The 20,941-nt window shown below is 46.1% G+C and overlaps 1 protein-coding gene across 1 annotated transcript; it reads left to right on the top strand.

The window, feature by feature from the left end:
* Positions 1-248: 248 nt before the first annotated feature.
* NOC4L (nucleolar complex associated 4 homolog) lies at positions 249-12,202 on the top strand. The gene is made up of 15 exons (XM_063315580.1): positions 249-409; positions 1,213-1,333; positions 2,276-2,382; positions 3,468-3,569; positions 4,535-4,684; positions 5,871-5,970; positions 7,060-7,094; positions 7,425-7,475; positions 7,738-7,849; positions 8,640-8,700; positions 8,955-9,065; positions 9,730-9,893; positions 10,314-10,396; positions 10,938-11,051; positions 12,047-12,202. Exons 1-15 carry the CDS (start codon positions 287-289, stop codon positions 12,161-12,163), a joined length of 1,551 nt encoding a protein of 516 aa, XP_063171650.1. The 5' UTR covers positions 249-286; the 3' UTR covers positions 12,164-12,202.
* The last annotated feature ends 8,739 nt before the right edge of the window (positions 12,203-20,941 follow it).

Raw genomic sequence — 20,941 nt, 5'->3', positions numbered from 1 at the left:
CCTCCTTTGCCAAGCCTGGCGCTGCCCAGATGCGCTGCATCCCAACGCCCCGAGCCCGTCCCAGCCCTTCCGGAGCGGGAGCCCCCGGCCCCCGAGCCTTGCCCACGAGGATCGCGGGCGCTCAGCTCTCCGCAGGGGCCGGGCAGGGCGGCCCGCGGCGCCTCCGCTCCGCCCCGCGAGGAGGCGGATCGGCTGCCGCGCGTCACGGTCCCGGGGAGGAGCCGGGCGCGGGGCGGCGCGTGGCCGGGCTTCCTTCCGCGCACGAGCGCCGGCCCGGGAGCGGACGATGGCGGCCCCCGCGGGAGAGGCGGTCCGGGAAGCCGAGGGCGCGCTGGCCGCCTGCTTGGAGGATGCGCTGGGCAGCCGCTGCCGCGCCAACCGCGTCTTCGAGATCCTGGAGCTTTTGCAGGTGGGCGCCCGGGGGCCCCGACCGCTTCGCCCCCTGGCGGGGAGGGTGTGTGTGTGTTGGAGCGCCCTATGCCCGGCCCCGCCTCCCCCGGGGGCGTCGCACTACACTCCCCATCGCCCCCAGCCCGCCGTAGCGTCAGTCCTGCGCTCCCAGGAGCGCGCCCGCTTAATCGTTGATCAGTCTTTGAGCGCCGCTTCTAATTCCTTCCTCGGCCCCTGTTTGTAAACTGGAGAAACTGAGGCGGGGGGGGGGGCAATAGAGCATGGGCAGAGTGTTCCCCCCTCCACTCTGCGTGGGAAGGGCCGAGTTGGCTCTCCCCGGCTAGGAGGAGAACAGCTGGGAAGAATAGGGCTTCGGATCCGGAGGACCTTGTATCCAGGTGTTTTCTCAAGGGGGGGGGGGTAGGATAGCAGGCAAGAGCCAGGTCGAGTCTGAATGCCTCTCTTTGGGAATACTAGGAAGCTTTGGAGAAGCAAGAATGATGGGAAGTGTGGCGGCTGGCATGAAGCTGTGAGGATTTCTCTGGCCAGGGGAAAGAGAGGGACCCACAAGGAAAAAAGGGCTTTTGAGAATGAACTGAGCAATCCAGAAGGGCAGAGAAATTACAGGCTGTTCCTGAGCCTGGGCAGAGTGGCTGCAGCTGAGCACTTTCTCTTATCGATCAGGAAGATGCAGCTGCTTTCAGTAGCATGAGTGAACCCATCCTCTTGTTTCCAAGTGCATTTCATGTAGGTGTCTTAATCCTCTGTAATTTGTGCCCTCTCTTTCCCTTCCCCCAAATCCTGGTTTCTGCTCCTCCGCAGGCCGAGGACAAGGAGATAATCCTGTGTGCCATCCGGACTTGCAGCCGCCTCTTCGGAGCTTTACTCACACGAGGTGAACTCTTCATTGGCAAACTTCCTCCCGAGGAGGAATCTGTCCAAGGTAAGAGGATGGACCTGGGGGAGAACACGATGGATGTGAGAAATGGGACAGCAGTGCTACTGATTTGACTAAGCTTCTGTAGTTTTCTTGCAGCAGTCCTTTGGGGGTAGTTTTTAAGGCTGTGCACGCTTCAAAAATGATTTGGCAGGAGTATTTTGGACCTCAGGGGAGCACAGCACCTCTGTGTTCATTAAAGCAGCTGGTTCATTATGTTTTTTTAAGGATTCTGTCCAAGCCAGGACAAAGCCATGGCTGCTTTCATGAATCTACTCATAAAAACAGGCTTTCAGGCAGCCGCGTATTTTTTAGGCTCCCGCAAAAGCTTGAATAAGGACCCAGCTGCCTTAATGAGCTAGGAGACAGGGAGCTGTGCATGTGCAAATTCTGAAATACCTCTCAAGCATTTTTGAAGCATGAATGGTGTTCAACTTCCCAGTCTTTCTTACAACCTTGGGTATTGCTGATGGGCTCTCCTGCAAATACTAACCGGGTCTAAGGATTAGCTCTCAAGCTCTGCCAAGGTTGGCTACCAGCTGTTGTGACTTCAGGGACCTTTATTTATTTATCAAACTGATGTGGCCGCCCATCACACACAATTTCCGGTAGGTAGGTGATCACCGTGTCTGGAAATCGCCAACCGTTAGCATGTGATGCAGCTTTCAAGCTAAAAGTTATTAGTAGAGTGTAGGAGATAAGGACGATGCTGCCAGAGAATTTCTGGTACGTGAAAAAAAAGTTCGTGGGTGGAGGAAAAGGTCAGTGGCAGTTACGCGAGTCGGCTTATCTGCAGGTGGCGCATTTTTCCTGGTATTTTGGTTGCAATTTTGCAGGTCGGTTTATCCAGGGATGGATAACGGATGGATTATACTGAATATATGTGGTAGCTGACGATCTCAAACCTTCTCTTCATCTGCCTCCTGTCCTTGCCTTGCCTTGTTTCAGAGAGTTACAGCGCAGAAGAGAAATACAAAATTTGGATGAGACATCGCTTCAACAGCTGTTCCATTTGCCTGGGGGAACTGATGGGCCACGAAGCTTTCCCAGTCAAAGTGAGTTTACCAAAGTGATTAACAGGCCAAGCTTTTTGTCTGTTGAGGAATTCTTGCTAAAATGGAGTAGCAAAGGTAATAAGGAAGGAGTTTGTAAGGAGGTCACTCAATTTCTGTCTGGGCCTTTCTACTTCAGACTTTAGAAATGTGCTAAAAATGGTTTAGGCTTCTTTATCTCAACATTCCCCCAATGCGGAAAGCAAGCAGGTCAGGGAAAAGAGCTCGGGCTATTTTTTCTGCTTTTCCCCGGGCATGCTACTTTTCTACCCACAGGGAAGTCCCACTGCTGGTTTTCATGTGGAGGAGCGTTTTGCAAATCTTCCTTTGCATGTGCAGAAGCCAGAGGAAGAAATAGGCTGGAAAAGTCATATCCTCAAAGAAAAAGCATTTTAATTTTGTAGCACCGAAAGCCAGAATTTCTGGGGCTGGTTGCATAACCAGTCAGCGTGTACTGCAAAAATTCTGCCCTAGCAAATATTTATTGTTGTTGTTGTTATTGTTTGTTTGCTTCAGACTCTGTGCTGAAAGGGTTTCCCTGCCCCAAGAAACATAACTATACAAAGTTAATGGAGCAAGAGATTTATTTTGGCTTCTGCTCTATTCTGTGTCCTCAAGAATGTGCACCCCAGCCATTAGTGGGAAGCTGGTCCTGGCTGTCCCTTGTGCTAAATACCGGCCTGATCTCTTTCTCTCTCACCATTGTCTCTCATTGTCTCAAATCACATCAGATCAATGAACTGATTCCCACATTGCCATAAGTCAGTGTTTTTCCAATTTGGTGGCTTTAAGATGTGTGGACTTCAACTCCCAGAATTCCCCAGCCATCTTAAAGTTGCCAAGTTGGAAAAACATTGACTTAGGGCAATGCGGCCTGTTTGATTTCAGCTCAGCATCTTCTGTGCATCTAGCTAGGTAAGGCTTATTCTGCAAACCACAGTGGCTTAGTGCCACCCAGCTTCCTTAGTCACCAACGTGCTGAAAAATGCTGTAAGATTCTCAAGGAATGTTGGGCAGGGGGGGAATTGACTTAGTATTCAACATCTCTTTCGCTCTTCTGCTTTCTTGCCTGTCTGTTTGAATGGAAGGAAACTGCTCTTGATACCCTCATGAAATTTGTTGAACTAGAAGCCAAGCACCCTTTGGTCAAGAATGAATGGAGTTTCAATTTCCCACGGGAGCTTTTGCAAGTAAGTGGTGTGGATTCTGATACAGGCATTCTGGAGCAGACTGACCTTGGACCTTGATTCCTGTTGCCAGAATAATAATAATAATTATTATTATTAATTAATTATTATTATTATTATTATTATTATTATTCAAATTTTGCTACCGCCCATCTCCCCCAAAAGAGGGACTCTGGGTGGTTTACAATAAAATTAAAACTATAATAATAAACAATTAAAATCCTATAAAAATAAAACAATTTACAAATATAAAATACAATATAAATAAGTGTAAAATCCAAGAGGCTAAAAAATTCCAATCAGGTGGGAGGGGCTCTAAGGCACAAGCCAACCCCATGAATGGCTGCCCACCTTCCCACCCCACGCCCCACACGAGGTGGCAGAGTCAAGTCTTCAGGGCCCTCCTGAAGGTTGGAAGTGAAGGCGCCTGCCTCACCTCCGGGGGCAAGATGTTCCAAAGGGCGGGGGCCACTGCAGAGAAGGCCCTCCTCCTGGACCCTGCCAATTGACAATCTCTCATGGACAGGGTCCGTAACACGCCCTCTCTGCCTGACCGGGTGGGGCGGGTCGATGTTGTGGGGATGAGACGGTTCCTCAGGTAGCCTGGCCCCGTGCCATGTAGGGCTTTAAAGGTGATGACCAACACCTTGAATTGGACCCGGAAGCAAACTTGGCACCCGGTGCAGCTTGTGCAGCAGAGGTGTTATTTAGAAGAATGGGCAAAAACAAAAAAATGTAGTGTGGGTTTTCTTGATTCAGCTTTCAGTTCCATTTCTTCTTTCTGCCCCCCACCCCCCAGAGAAAATTAGGATGTTTGGGCATCCTGAGTGGGTGAAGTCTTCCCAAATCCTCTAGAGTTCTCCCCTCTAGGAGAGAGAATTTATATCTCCCAGGGAAGGAGTGGTGACAATGCAGACACAACCAGTTCTGCCCTCTCTGAGTTTCTAATTCCCTTTGCTCTCTTTCAGGTGGTTGTGGAGGGCCTAATCCAGACAGACCAGGATTCCTCGCTTCTAATCTCTCGCTTCCAGGAATACATGGAGCAGGATGATGTCCGGTTCTTTGTGATGAAGGCGGTAGCCGAAAACCTGGGCAGCGTAATGCAAAAAGCCAAACGGGTACCCCAAATGTCCTTGCTGAAAGTGGAAGTCTGTTTTTGGAGTGGGGGTCATTAGATCAGGCACCCCTTTGGGGAACAAGACCACTGCAGCCAGTTCTGTCCAGTCTCCTAGGACTTTCTTGGCATGAACACCATGGTTGGAGGTGTGCACAGTGTGCCTTCTAAAATGACAGCTCCATTGCCATCTCTCCTCCTCCTTCCTCCCTCCTCCTCCCCTTCCTCCTCCTCCTGCTCCATTGCCATCTCTCCTCCTCCTTCCTCCCTCCTCCTCCCCTTCCTCCTCCTCCTCCTCCCCCCCCTTCCTTCCTTCCTTCCTTCCTTCCTCCTCCTCCTCCTCCTCCTCCTCCACCTTGCAAGGTAGATCAGACAGGAAACATGGCCAGATGAGCTAGTTTTGTTTTATTATAAGGCTACATTGACAGCATCTTGCAAGTCTGAAAGTACAAAGCTCCCGCCATCTCTCTTACAGCCTGGGAAGCTAGGGAGGGTCCCTTCTGAGCCTCTTTCTCCACCCATTATGCAGCTGCGGGCTATGACCTCTCTTACCTGACCGTTCCCTTGGCAGCATCTCTGTGCCCCGTCTCCCCAGGTCTTTCCCACATACCATTACATCACCCTCCCCTTCAGACTCATCCCCCCATCTCCTTTACAGCCTGAAAAACTAGGGAGGGTTCCTTCTGAGCATCTTGCTCCACCCATTATGTAGCTGAGGGCTATTCTGTCTCTTATCTGACTGTTCCCTTGGCAGCATCTCTTCACCCCGTCTCCCAAGGTCTTTCCCACATATCATTACTCTCCTCCTTGTCCTCCTTCTCCTTCTCCTTCTCCTTCTCCTTCTTCTCCATTATTATGAAAAAAAAATCTTCTCAATTCAAGAGGAGACTTTGAGTTCTGGGGCTCTTTTTTATAGTCATTTATTTTATTCTTCAAATTTTTGAAAATAAACAGAAAAAAGAGTTAAAATAGGAGGAGGAGGAGGAGGAGGAGGTGGGATGAGTTATAGTCCCCTGAGCTCCTTGCAGGAAGGGCAAGATAAAAATACTTCCAAGACAGCATCGTAAGGAATATTTTTTTGTTTTTAGAGGGAGGAGGAAAGAGTTCCTTGCCATATATTGGGTTGTTGCCCAAAAGCAGTTAAAATGTCTGTGTCTCTCCAGTTTTCCCATCTGTTTTTCTTCCCACAGGCCCCATTTCCGGTTTACCAAAAGAATGCCTTCGCTCTCATTTCGTCCATCATCATGCCGAGTGAGGAACGCGAGATAAAAAACTTTCTGGTGAAACATGGTGAGTTTCTTGCATCTATCTGTCCAGCCAGAAGTTTGATCTTGGCAGACGTGCCAAGTGTGTTCTCAGTTTACTTCAGTGTTTAAAGAACCCAGAATGTCCACCAGGCAAAAGCCAAGTCCTGGATTATGGCTTGGTTCTGATATCACACCAAGCCATGGTTTGTTGAAGAAGCTGCAAAGCCACAACGGCTGGGCTTGTATGTCCCACTAAGCGGTTACTGTTTCCAATAGAAGAGAAGAGAATAACACACAACAAACTATAGGTAGTCCTCATTTAATGACCGCAATTGCAACCGGAGGTTTGGTTGCTAAGCAAAGCAGTCATTAAGCGAATCTGACCTGATTTTACGACCTTTAAGGGAATCACCACAGGTGTTAAGCAAACCACGTGGTCATTAAGCAAACCACGCAGTTCCCCAGTGATTTTGCTTGCCAGAAGCCAACTGGGAAGATTGAAAACGGCAATCATGCGACCACAGGCTGCTGTGATGGTCATAAATGTGAACTGGTTGCCAAGTGCCCATATCGTGACCATGTGACCAGGGGGCGGAAACAGCCATGGAGGCCATAAGTGTGAGGACTGGTCGTAAGTCAGTTTTTTCAGCACTGTCATAAGTCTGAACTGTCACTAAACAAATGGTCATTAAGCAAGGACCACCTATAAACCAAAACCAGACTTAAGCCAGTTTGATATAATGGTTAAGGTGTTGGGTCATGAGTGGGGAGACCCACATTCCAGTCCACCCACAGCCAGAGAAACTCACTGGGTGACTTTGGGCCCATCACTCTCAGCCCAACTCATTCCTGACAGGGTTGTTGCGGGGATAAACTTGGAGGAGGATGTGTCATACTTCTTTTCTTGAAATCTTGGAGGAAAAGCAAGATGTCAGTTCAGCTGATAAAGAAGCAAAACTTAACAAACCTGCCCAATCCCTTCAGTGCGGTGCGTGAACCCAGATCCATCTCTGATTGCAGTCTTGCAGCTAAATTATTCCAAAGCGTTAAGGGAATGTACAAACACATGTTTCGATTCTCACAGCAGTTTTTGTTTTCAGTTGGGTGTCTCTTTCTCTTTCTCCCTTGACAGCTAACCAGGAGGAATGGAAAGTGTCCAAACTAAAGGTATTTCTTTTGATTGAGCGAAATTATTCATGGTGGCTCTTCTGTTGGCCTGGCTTAAGGTGCATCTTGAGGGCGGGAGTGTTGCCTTCGTGGGGAATGCCATAGAAGGGATAAGGACCAAAATTAGCAGGTTGTGTGAATTCAGTTGCTGGGTCTGCTGTGCGAACAGACAAAGCACTTCTGGCATGACATCCCCTCTGAAGCATCTCAAGAGCCAGGACGTATTTTGATGGACACCGTTGACTTTCCCACTGGACAGTAGTTCATTCCAGAGGCTGCTTCGCTTCTGTCTCCTTAACTTACTTTATTTCTTAAAACTTTTTTTTTCAGGAACACAGGCGGGCCTTTGAGAGGATGTGGCTGGGATTCCTGAAATACAAGGTGGGCATTGCAAATCTCGAAGGGCTGATTGTAAGGTTAATGGCACACCCAAGTAATAATCCCATCCCCTCTAGGCCTGGCCTCAATTGCGCCTTAATCAGGAGAGATTAGAATGTTTCTTCCTAGAGAGATATGAATATGGAAAGAATTCACCTAGCAATCCACATTTGCATCAGACCATGCTTGGAAGACATGCAGTTGTCTGTAGCATCTGTTCCCCCTACCTGACATGGTTCTCCTTCTCTCTCCCCACACCGCATAGCTACCTGGAAGCCTCTACAAAAAAGTGTTGGTCATCCTGCATGACTCCATTTTGCCCCACCTGAATGAGCCCACCCTCTTGATGGACTTCTTGACGGTCGCTTACGATGTTGGTGAGTGGCGGGGTGAAGGAATATAGGGTTGACCTTGGGCTTAGGGAAGGAATGATCGAGCCGCAAAGATGAACCAGTCCTGAGAAAGAGGGAAACTGTCAGATCCCCGGATCGAAGGTTTCACAGAAACCCTTATTGGAGCACCTTCCATCATTTCCTTCTCCCATGTTGCCAGATGGGAGTGGGGTGTGAAGTTGGAGCGTAAAGTGGTTTATTATGGCTATGGAGCACATCAAGGACGCGAGGTTGAGATACGCTGACAGAAACACTACAAAGAACTCTGTCTTGATTTTGTTAATATAAGATGGATCAGAGAGGCACTTGGACAAATTCAGGATTGATATCAACCCTTTCAAAGTAGGCTAAGTCAAGCAATAGGCATGGAAGGGATTCCAGGAGTGGTCTTCATGGTGGAAAGGTAGAATAACAGAATCTGAAAGCTTGGTTTTCCTCTCTCCCATCTTACACTAAGCAAAACCAAGGTGGGGTTTCTCATGACCGCAGTCATAATCTTGCCCGTGAGCCCCCTTTGAATGGCTGGTCCATTCCATCTCCATGCCCAAGGTCACCCTTATATTCCTTTATTGGTGGGAACAGGCCTCCTGGAGGGATTCTTCAGCCGTGGCATCAAACTGCTGGAGCGTCTCCCTCTCACACGTGGGTTGGGTGCTCTGTGGGCGTCTACCATCGCATGGCGTGGGTTGGAATGCCGTTGGTGGCTCTGCTGGGTCTCCCGATAGATAGCCATAACTCACGTCTCACTGAGCCCTGCTCTGTGCTTCTCTTTCAGGTGGAGCCATCAGCCTCCTTGCCTTAAATGGACTGTTCGTTCTGATTCTCCAACACAATCTGTAAGTTCCTCAGCAAGTCCACAGTCCTGCAAACTGCTCTGTCCCTGGGCCAAAGGCTTTAGTTCCCCAATCATGCATTCGTGCATGACAGGTCCTTTTTAGACCAGCTTTGCCCAGGTGGGTGTCTTCCAGATATTTGGGGACTGTGACCAGTTTTGCATCTTCAATCCTGCCAAAGCATAAACTATCCAATTGTGAGTTTGGGACAAATCCAGATAATTAAGCAGGTTATTTTATTTATTTATTTTTTGTAGGGAATACCCAGATTTCTACACAAAACTGTACAGTCTTCTGGACCCCTCCATCTTCCACGTAAAATACCGTGCCCGATTTTTCCATTTGTTGGACTTGTTCTTATCTTCTTCGTAAGTAAAGTTTTGATGGAATGCCCAGGACTTGCTCCATATCCCATTGCCCATTAATATCCCATTAATATCTGATTAATAACCTAGGTGGAGCGTGTGTTTCCCTGTAGTCATCTCCAGCCCTTCCCCTGGAAAAAACATGTGTTTTACTTTTAAACGAAGAATGCATGAGGCAAGTTTTGCACATTTGTAGCTGAAAGGAAACTTAATTCCGATGATTCTGCAACCTAGTTGGTTTATTTGTTTTGTTTAAGGAAGAGGCTGGGAATTGAACCTGGAATTTCTATGAGTACAGGTCGTCCTCATTTAGCGACAGCGTTGGGGAGGGGCAACTTGGTCATTAAGTAAAGCGGTCGCTAAGTGAAACCACAACTGTGCTTCTGATCTTCCTTCAGCTTTCTTTGGTTTTACAGACTTGTGAAGGTCATCAAGGAGAGGATTGGTCATAAAGTTACTTTTTCATTACTGTCGTAATTGCGAATGGTCACTGAACAAGGCAGCCGCTAAATAAGGACTACCCTTAGTGGCTTTATTGTTCAGCACTGACCTCTCCTGAACAGGAAGGGAGTTTTTTAGGCGCTTCATGCTAGCGGTGTGGACTTGTGTGGATCACTGGTGGAAAATAGCTTTCCCTTAGTATCCTTGTCTCTCCTGCTTCCACCAGGCACTTGCCAGCATATCTGGTGGCAGCGTTTGCCAAACGCCTCTCCCGCCTGGCGCTCACTGCCCCTCTTGATGGCTTGCTGATTGTCATTCCTTTCATCTGTAACCTCCTGAGGAGGCATCCATCTTGCCAGGTGCTCATCCACAAGCCCAATGGCCCTGCAGGTGAGAGAGAAACCCAGCTCAGAACGGCTGAGTTTCCACCAGCTCAGTGGAGGCTGACTAACTTTGAAGGGGAAGGGTGGAGCCCGCAAGTGCGTATGCACAACCGGGACTGCATCTCCTCAAGGGCCTGCTGGATTGGTTCTCCGAGACTCTGGAGAACCCCTGCCTGGCTTTACCCTAGTTTTGTTTGTTCGTTGTAGACACGGGGCAGATACACACAGATCTTTGCGGCTGGTTTTTATCCCAGCGGTCCCCCACGATGTGGGTGCGTGAAGAACATTTTCTTAGACATGTGGGTTTGAGAAGAAGAAACAATCTCTCCCCTGTGATCATGGACGGCAAGGAGGAGGCCTTATACCACAGCGCTACAACACTGACATTGGTGGTTTATTCTGGTTTCCTTTCCTTTATCTTCTTCAGAGATGCCGGAGGATCCTTATAAGATGGATGAAAAAGAGCCCTTGGAAAGCAGGGCTTTGGAGAGCTCTTTGTGGGAAATAAAAGTATGTTTTCATCAGAGAAGAGCTTAAGGGGTTGGTGGAATTGTGGCTGCCCACTGTTTTAAAAAACCCACGAGGGAGGAAGACCAGTGTGGTTGCTGATATCATCACCGGCACAAAGAGCTATGCCATTGGCAGTCGCTCGATTGGCAGCTGTTGACAGCGGCTCCTCTCTATTTCCATGCAACCGGAGATACAATGGATGGCCCAAGGGACCACTCAGGTTCAAGAAATACCTGGGGCAACCCATGGGGTCTGTAACCCCCCAGGAATGAGGTAGTTGGGTCTGTGGTTTCATGGTCCAGTGCTGAAAGGACCTAGGTGACACCTGGCAATTAGAGAAGGGTTTTGAAGCATTCCTTGGTGTGCTCTCCGCAAACCCATGTGTCATCTCTGTGAAGGAAGCCGGTATTTCTGTAGCTGCTTTACCAAAGTGAGGATCATGGAAGCAGGGGGAGGCAGTCCTGGGAATCCAGCTGGGATGGTAGCTATTTGTCAGGGCTATGAATATACGTCAACATTTCTTTTGATCTTGGTTCTTTAGACGCTGCAGAAGCATTATCATCCCGATGTTGCCAAGGCTGCTGCTGAAATTAATCTGCCTCTATCTGAGATGGAACAGGATTTGTCTGAGATCCTAGAACTGACGGCCTTTGAGGTATCCCTGTCTGTATAAAGCATGGGAATGAACCTTTTGCACCCTGGGGCCCTCTCCAGATGAGTGGTCCAACCTCCTGAAGTTATCAGCAGTAAGCCATGCTGGCCGGGGAATTCTGGGAATTGAGGTCTGAGATCCTTTGAGGTATCTATGCCCATATATGCGTGCTTGGGTCTATGCCCGTGTAAGGCATGGGGACAAGCCTTCTCCACCCTGGGGCCCTCTCCAGATGAGTGGTCCAACCTCCTGTAGTTATCAGCAGTAGCCATGCTGGCTGGGGAATTCTGGGAGTTGAGGCCAAAGATGGCCTTTGAGGTATCTATGCCCATATATGTGTACCCATGTATCTATGCCCATATAAGGCATGGGGACAAGCCTTCTCCACCCTGGGGCCCTCTCCAGATGTGTGATCCAACCTCCTGCAGTTCTCAGCAGTAACCATGCTGGCTGAGGAATTCTGGGAGTTGAAGTCTGAAGCTCTGAAAGATTGTCCAGGTTAAGGAAGGAAGGCTGGCATAGAAAGCTAATTATGGTCTCTCTGTGTTACTCTTTAAGCACACGTGGGAAGCCTGTGACCATTGGATGATCTTAAATTACATCTCACTCTTGGCTGGAGGGGTTAATGGTTGTATTTCAGCAACCTTTGAAGGGTTACATGTTCCTAACCCTGGTTCCAATCCTACGTTGGCTTTACATATCTCCTATGACAGCCTCGTTGAGTAGGACAGTTGAAAACAAATTGGGAAAGCCACGTTGGTTTCTGCTGATTTTTTAAAAAGCCTTAAATGGCAGCAATAGGAGCAGAGGGGTTCTAGTAACACGTCCCCTGTTCCAGCTCAGTGCTGTTTTCTCAAATACAGTCTGGGAAAATTACAAACAGCCAAGCTGCTGTTGATCATTGGGGAAAAAAGAAACAACAGAAAAGAGTGAGTCAAAATGGAAAATACATTGATTTCTTCTTCTCTCTTTCTCTCTCCCTCCCCCGCCAACCCAAGATATTTGATAGGGATATTAAGAAAGAAACAAAGGACATCCCATTGGAATATCAGCAAGCCCGAGGTCTCTTCGGGAAAAAGGACGATATCTTTGCAGAATACTTTTTGCTGGAATGACTCGGGGGTAACCTAGTGCAATAAAGACCATTTTTTAAAAATAAAAACAATTAAAGTGTTATGCACTGCAAGCCTTTGCGCTCTAAGACGGGGGGGGGGGGGTGTCCCACTGAAAGCAAACTCCATTCGGTTGACTGCAAGAATCTTAAAATGGTATAGAATGGACTGTATTGCAAGGAGGGGGTGGACTACACTTTTTAAACAACCTTGTGTTAAAAAGGAACAATTCTCTGCTCAGCGGGTAAGACAACAGTCCAAGCTATGCTTCTAAACTCTCTAATTTCCAAGACTTCACTCCTGTCACATGGGGCCCAATACTTTTCACGGGAGATGCCAAGAGACTTAAACCTCCAGTCCTTTTACACATGACATATTGTGCTGCCCTGAATCACTTTTTGATAATCAGGCATCTCCATGACTTGGAATGCACCTATAGGGAGGACCTCTCTGTAACCCCTCCTTTGGTAGTTCCATCAAGTATTGAAGTTTAAATAGTAAATTCCTTGGAACAAAGCCTTATATTTTGGGGGTGGGGGGAGGGGTTTTTTCTGGTGATGGGTTACCCAGAATCCTTTTCAGCTTCAAGGGTCCCCAGTTGACAAGCACTGTCCAGTTGTGGATGGAACAAATTCCCAGAAGTCTGAAATACCTTGCAGAGAACTCCTTTACTCCTGAGCTGGCTCTGATTGATTTGTGCCATCCAGTTGTTTTCAGCTCTTATCGGCCACATAGATTTTCTTCATGACAATCTATCCCTAACCTGTTCTTTCAGGTCTCCCAATGATCTCCCCATTGCCATTCACCTTGCTGCTGGTCATCCCCTTCTTCTCTTTCCTTCCACCTTTCCCAGCATCAGAGCCTTCTCCAGAGAGCTGGGTCTTCACATCATGTGTCCAAAGTAGGGTGATTTGAGCCTGGTCCTTTGTGCCTCAGATGAGACCTCTGGGTTGATTTGTTCAATGATCCATTGGTTTGTTTTCTTGGCTGTCCATGGTCTTCTCAGGAGTCTTCCCCAACACCAGAGTTCAAAGGCATCAATACTCTTCCCATCCTGCTTCTTCCAAGTCCAACTTTTGCTTCCATAGAGGGTCGCAGGGAATACCATGGCTTGCAAGGTTCTGATCTCTGTGGGTATAGGCACATCACAATATTTCAGTATCTTTTCCAAGGCCTTCATGGCTGCTCTACCAAGTGCTAGTCTGCGGCGTATTTCTTAACTGCTTGTTCCTTTGCTGTTGACAGCTGGTTCTGGTTTGCTCTGAACTTAAACATTGGCCAGCAGAGAGCAGCAACAGTTGTCAGAAGCCTTAAGAAAGAACACACAGCTAATAGCAAGAAGGCAATGTGGAGTGGAGAGTTTTAAAATTTGATGTGCGCAATGGTAGATGAGAGATAGGAAGGCAAGGGGGCTACTCTGCACCAGACTGTAGTGGTGGGAAAGTGGGGATGCCTAAGCACAGTAGCACTGATCTTCTTTTCCAAGATCTTTGGCCAAGAAGTTGAAGGCATCACATTTGAGCATGGCAGATCTCCGCTCCTTAAGATCAGGGGTCCTCAAACTCTTCAGCTCATTGACCCCCTCCATGAAGTTTCAGATTGTTCTTCAACCCCCAAACATTTATTATATGAAAATAATTTAATAAGTACTACTTTAAGTAGTAATTCTGAGAGTGCCTTGGACTGCAAGAAGATCAAACCAGTCCATCCTCCAGGAAATAAAGCCAGACTGCTCACTGGAGGGAACGATATTAAAGGCAAAACTGAAATACTTTGGCCACATAAGGAGAAGACAGGACACCCTGGAGAAGATGTTGATGCTGGGGAGAGTGGAGGGCAAAAGGAAGAGGGGCCGACCAAGGGCAAGGTGGATGGATGATATTCTAGAGGTGACGGACTCGTCCCTGGGGGAGCTGGGGGTGGTGATGACCGACAGGAAGCTCTGGCGTGGGCTGGTCCATGAAGCCACGAAGAGTCGGAAGCGACTGAACGAATAAACAACAAAACTTTAAGTAGTAGTACTATGATTAATAACAACCCCTTGGATAGCCCCATTGACCCCTGGGATCAATATTGACCACTTTCAAGAACCCGATGCTAGATAACCCATATGGCTCAGAAAGGCAAAAGGCCACTGAGGAACTCGCTGACTGATTTCTGATGGGCAGAAAGTGTCATGGAGAGGTGGCCCTTAAGATAACCAGGCCCTATGCGATTAGAAGCATTCTTGGCAGTCCATGATAAGCATCTCTTTATTCAACATACTACGTACTTTCTGGAGCCAGTGAGGTGCAGAGTCCCACAGTGTACTTCCTTGCTCCTGTCCTATTGGTTATCCAAGGCTTTTTGTTCCTGTCGCTGGCATTCCTTTAACTGTTCTTGCATGACTGATGATGGCGATGCATCAGCTTTCCCAACAGAGCTGCACTGGCCCAAGGCTCAGATGTTCAGCTGGAAGGCATTTCAAATACCAGCTGACTGAGCATAAACTCACTGGGGGGGCGGGGGGGAGCCTTTCTAAAGCACAGGATTAAAGCATAAAGGTTAAAGGTTAAAAACTCAATCCGAGGGACAGAAGTGAGAGATGAATTGTAGCTACCAGGAACCAGGGCTTCAAGACAATGCCATGATAACTCGTAAATGGGGAAGTGCATTATTTTTCGGTGAGCCATGCCAACAAATAAAGCCAAAAAACACACACACACACAGACAAACAACAACAACCAGGGACAAATTTAATAAACTTCATTAAATGCAGCTAATACGAGGGTTCCCTATGCATTAATCGTTGTACACATGTACATATATCTCAAAAATTCCAGTTTGATGACATCATTTGGGATGTAGCGAATTACATACAAGAAATTGGGTGGGGTTCAAGTTGCTGTACAGCTTCAAGCATGCACCCCTTTTGTTTCCCCACCTAGCCAATGACTAATCTCAGTGTTTTTATGGGTAGTCCTCGATTTATGGCCATTTGTTTAACAACCATTCAAAATTGCAACAGTGCTGTAAACAGTTACTTACGACCGGTCCTCGCATTTACGACCATCACAGTGTCCCTGTGGTCACATAATCAAAATTCAGGCACTTGGCACCTGGCATGTATTTATCACAGCTGCAGCATTCTGGGGTCACATGATCGCCATTTGCGATCTTCCCAGCCAACTTCCAACTAGCAAAGTGAATGGGGGGAGCTGGATTCTCATAACATCCACATGATTCACTTAACTATCACAGTGATTCACTTATTGGCCATGGTGATTCACTTAAAGACTGTGGCAAAAAAGGTTGTAAAATCAGGTGTGACTCACTTAATGACTGCCTCGCTTAGCAAGAGAAGTTCCGATCCCAATTGTGGTTGTAAGTTGAGGACTACCTTTATATCAGCTAACCCCAGTTTTAATAAAAACAGTCCCTGCAGTTTGGTGTTTACATTTTGCATCACAGGAACCCATAAATAACGCTCATTCCAGGCCTTGGTTCTATGCACATTTGCAAAAATCTCCCATCCTATCAAGCTTTTTATTTCCCAGGTTACTCTTTAAGCTTAATAAAGTACCTTCTCCTTTTTGGAGAGGTTTATCTGCTCCAGAATGAATAGCCAGAAGACAACCTCTTTAAAAAAAAAACTGGGAAAGATTATGTATGCATTTAAATTGCTCATTCCCTTTTTGGAAAAGAAGGAAGTATTCTGTTGCATGTAAATTAATGGGCTTTTTTTCCTCTTTTTGCATTTATAATTACACTGAGGAACAGATGGGAGAAGTTTCTTCTGAATCAACGCAGCCATAAAAATATCTCAAAATATGTGGCGTCCTCGGTGCTCTCTGAGCTTGGCGGTTGGCTTGCAGGCGTTTCATTACCCAGCTCGGTATCGTCAGTGCTGGTGAGTGTGGGGTTTGCCCCCCCTTGTTTATATACAGTAGCTTGCCCTGCCTGTGTTGGTGTGTAAACAGGGAGCAAACTCCACACTCACCAGCACTGATGATGTTGCCTAGGTGGGTAATGAAATGTCTGCAAGCAAAGAGCCAAGCTCAGGGAGCACCGAGGACGCCACAGCTCAACCCTGAGCTACAGAGATTCTCTTCTATTGGTATCTTGAAATAGCTAGATTCATCTTGGGTATGTGGGGAGGGAAGGAGGGAGGGAGGGAGGGAAGGAGGGAGGGAGGGAGGGAAGGACGGACTTCAGTCAACAATACAATAGTATTGCCCACTTTCCCAAAGAAGTGCCTAGTATCCCGTGAATCCTTGCACCAAGCTAGTACAAGCAAGGTTCCATCACATCACTAGTCCCTTTTCACTGAACGAGGAAAACAGATGTAGCCCGATCTGTATTCTGGTCTAATATAGAGAGGCTTATTTCTTTCAGCCACTCCTTCTGTTCATTTGATTGCTTGGCGGATCCAGCAGGCAGTGCGGTGTTGACTGGGTTGAACTGTTCCCTTTATTGACTGACAAGAGCAGTGTTTCTCGACCTCAGCAACTTTAAGTTGCGTGGACTTCAACTCCCATAATTCCCCAGCCAGCCATGCTGTTGAAGTCCACTCATGCAGTCTCAACCCTCAAGACCACATTTGCTTTAGGTTAAATGTCACTTCCTGAAGATTAGTTGGCTGGGTCAATCTGTGTTCCCTTAACACACCGCCACCCCTTTCATGTGAATCTTCCTTGGCTGTGCAGCCTGACACAGGGCCACAACTAGGGTCTGTGTCACCTGGGGCAAACATGGATTCGATGCCCATTTTGGTGCCCCCCAGCATGGCGCCTGGGGCACATGCCCCGCTTGCCGCCTCCCCCCCCCCGCCCCAGTTGCAGCCCTGGGCTGGACTATATTGCTTTACGTAAAATGTTTTTGATGCATAGCCCTTGATCCAGGCAGATGATGTGCCATGAATGACGCAGTCCGAGATGTCTGCATCTTCCTTTGCACATGCAGATGTCCACTGAAATTTCTGGAGGCAACTAATTGGTGTGCTTGTGATCACACGGGATTTGGCGCAGGGCAAAAAGGAAGGCAATTTATTGTGGTTCAGACATTAATTTCCACCTCAAACACTGCTTCGCAGCAGGATTCCTTGGCCTTTCGTTAGATGATTTGAAAACAGGGAAGCAAGAAGCTAATCAATTTTCCTAGTGACATAAATCTCTCTTCCTTATCTGTACTTACAGACTGTAATCCCATATTTACACAGAAAATACTGTCGTGGTACCCAGCAATTCTATAATAGATAAGCTTCGGGGATCCAAACTGGCTGATAGGAAATCACTGAATATTCCAATGTTTTGCAACATTGCCAGCCGAAATATTTACAATATTAGCTCTGTGGGAGGACACACATGTAGACATTCGCTTGCAAAGGAGGGCGGGCAGAAGAAATCTCTGGAAAGGAATTAGTATTTAAAAATCTGAGGAGCACATCATGAACTTCAAAAGAAAGTTTCACGATTTGAAAAGGCAAAGGGTTCAGATGTGTAACTCATCGATTTGCTGAAAGGTTTGGGGAAATGGAAGGGATGCAAAGCAGGAGAGATTTATTTATTTGTTCATGTGTTTATTGCATTTGCAATACAGTAATCCAAATACTTAAAATGTCTCCAGCACTAACGTCAAGAAAACATCCATAGTAGAATTTAAACAAATTAATGACTTCAACCAATCATTATGCTTATGATACCTTGAATTTTAAAATTGAGGGAGAGATTATCAACCTGTGATCAGCGTAAAGCAGTAACAATAGCAACATCATCATAATTTATTGCAAATAATAAAAACGGCTCGAAAATCACCCTGAAGAATGAAAGGCAGTCTTGAGACAAGGATATGAAAACGTTGTGAACCATCCAGAAGAAGCCATCAAGGAACACTGAAGGATGATGTGAAGCAAGTTCTGCTCTTTGTCTTCTCAAACAAGCCCAACCCTTGCATGTCTCCATTTGCATGCCCTTTCAGACAAGTGACAGCTTAGCTGGCGATTCTACAACATGACCCCCAGAATCTGCTATGCACACTTGTTAAGGGTTTTGTGTATATTTTGATAGATCAGGGAGGTGATGAAGCATGTAATGGGGGTTCTTTCCCCCCTTCCCCAAATGGACTGGATTTGTCTGAAGAACCATATAGCAAACCCAGAATTTATAAGCATATAGTAGCTATTATATATATAATAAATTTATATATATATATATATATATAAATCTGTTCAATTGTGTCTGATTCTTGGAGACTGCCTGGACAAGTCCCTATAGTTTTCTTGCAGGTTTTTCAGAAGTGGTTCGCCATTGCCTCCTTCCTAGGGCTGAGAGAAAGTGACTGGCCCAAGGTCATCCAGCTGGCTTTGTGCCTAAGGCAAGACCAGAACTCACGGTCTCCCAGTTTCTAGCCTGATGCCTTAACCACGACACCAACCTGGCTCTCAAATTAAGTATAATAATCTTCAAATATAATATTTATAAGCTTGTAATATTTGGAAGCATCATCCAGATCAATCCAAAGTTTTCCTATCCAGTACCCATATCCCATAATGGCCAATCAGATCTATGGAAGTGACTTTTGGGGGGTCAAAAGGTGGCTAGTTCTGATCCCATAAGTAGAGCCTTCTATCAGATTCATTTCTGTCCATTATTCCAATTTCATTTGACCAACCATAAGTTCTGCTTGTCCTCATTCTGGGAAAATCTCTAAGCTGAGAATTGCATGCAAGCAGCTTCATTAAGCCATTAAAAAAATTGGGTGCATGTTTTCCCCACTAATATTCAACCTAGATGTATTATTATTATTATTATTATTATTATTATTATTATTATTGCAAGCCACATGGAGAATTCTTCGAATGTAAACAGTAAGCTGCTCTTAGAAAATATAAACCACCCATTTTCTTCTATTTTGTTAACACTCCTATTGTGAGAAGCTGTTCAATAAGAGATTGACCCCCCAATCCAGTGTTTCAGTCTATGCATTTTATAGAGTTAGAGGAAGAGAGAGAATTCATGTATGGAAACAGTCACCTTACAAATGGTTGTAACAATGACAAATGGTTCCAGTAAACATTATATATGCATTTGAATTTCATATTAATAGCTGTACTCACAGTTGTCAGTTACAGATGCCGCTAGTTCCTCCCTTCAATGTTTAATATAAAATCAAAGGTCTGTTTTCAATCAACCTTCAGCACTCAGTCTTGTGATGATAATGTTGATGAAGATTGACTGGACATCCTTCAGCTGCCTAAAGCACCCCAAATGTTTTCATTTGCAAACAACACACATCCTATCATGCAAATTAACTGACTCTATCAAGGGACAGATTTGGGCCATTATTAATGGGCATCGCATTGTCAATTATTCTTTCTTCCTCAACAAAGCTTTCAACAGAATCTGTGGATCCCGTTTATGTTCCCAGAACAATCTTAAGAAGGGGATTAAAGTAAGAATCAGACCAAGTTACAATGACTCAATTAAGTTTTGGGGAATGTGGATATGATCCCAATATTTCATCAGCATCTCAACGATTTAGTTGCTTAGGCATTCTGATGATGTTTTTGTAATGCTTGAAATACGTTTCAAAGTGGGTTCCTGGGTGTTCTTCTGATTAAAAACAAAAACAGTGACTGTTAGAGTTAGCTTCAATAAAATGTCAGTGGCGGTACATGATTTCCAGGGCAAGGTTGAGTAATTTGCTTTGCCTATTTATCTAGAAGAGTCTCAACAGCTATGGGCTATGCTGCTTTATAAGCTATGAACTTGTTTATATCCACAAGCTGACAGCAACAATATGTAGCCTTTGTAAACCCATTAGATATATATTTTAGGACTTCCTTCCCTAGCTTGGAGCACTGTCAACTGTGAAAAAAGGCAATGCACCATTGTTTCCCCCCCAAATTCCAGAAGAGACTTGCATTAGGTAAGTCTTTTTTGCACACTTCCCTTCCCACCTCTGGAAGCCATTGTGTTCTGGGTCTCTATCTGGACATATAATCAGACCTAAGGTATTATAAATATTTTAAGAACTATTCTAAATATAGATGACCCTGTGGCCCAGTTCAGACCATCAGTTTTGCTGTTGATGTCACTCTACTTCTTTCAGTGAATCCATGCTCTGTTACTCATACATTTTTAGCCTGTTATCGTCTCTAAAATGACCTGAGGTGGTATCACCAATGGGATATCAACCCATTGACTGACCAATTCTGTGCCATCAAGTTGTCAACCACATCCATAGAATGTCTCCATGGTGATCTGTGCCTAACCTGGTCTTTGAGATCTTCATATATTTTTGATTCAATTACCCACAGCGGAAACACAGGCTTAGGCTATGCTGCCACTAAGTCTTGTGGAATGAACGCCCTTTTAGCCATGCTGTTATGTCATGTTTTATGTTTGTTTGTTTTATGTTTATGTTTTATGTTACATTGTTACGTTGTTTCATTTTTCTTCCCCCAGCTTTTTGTTCTTCCTTGAAGTCTGCTCATAAATCCCTCCTTCCGTATATAACCTATCACAAAGGCAGACAGGGAATTCCTTTTCATTTAATTCCTTTGAATATAATATTCCAGTTTCAAGGCTGCCCAACTCTACAGTGACTCTGGGTGGCTTCCCCTAAAATAAAGTTGCCAAGTTTGAGGAGCACTGCCCTCATCCTCAGTCCAAGTGGTTAAAAGAAGATCTAAATGCTTCTGAAATCTGCCTCCCTGTTTTACAAGACGCCCCTTCTTATCGACTGACACCACTTTGAAGGGAAATTAAGGCCACCGTGGCCTTAATGACTTCAATTTCAATT

Source organism: Candoia aspera, chromosome 15 (assembly GCF_035149785.1).
Source record: "Candoia aspera isolate rCanAsp1 chromosome 15, rCanAsp1.hap2, whole genome shotgun sequence".
NCBI classification, from domain to species: domain Eukaryota; kingdom Metazoa; phylum Chordata; class Lepidosauria; order Squamata; family Boidae; genus Candoia; species Candoia aspera.
Note: the sequence above shows the minus strand (reverse complement) of the source record. Positions and strands in the feature narration are given on the sequence as shown.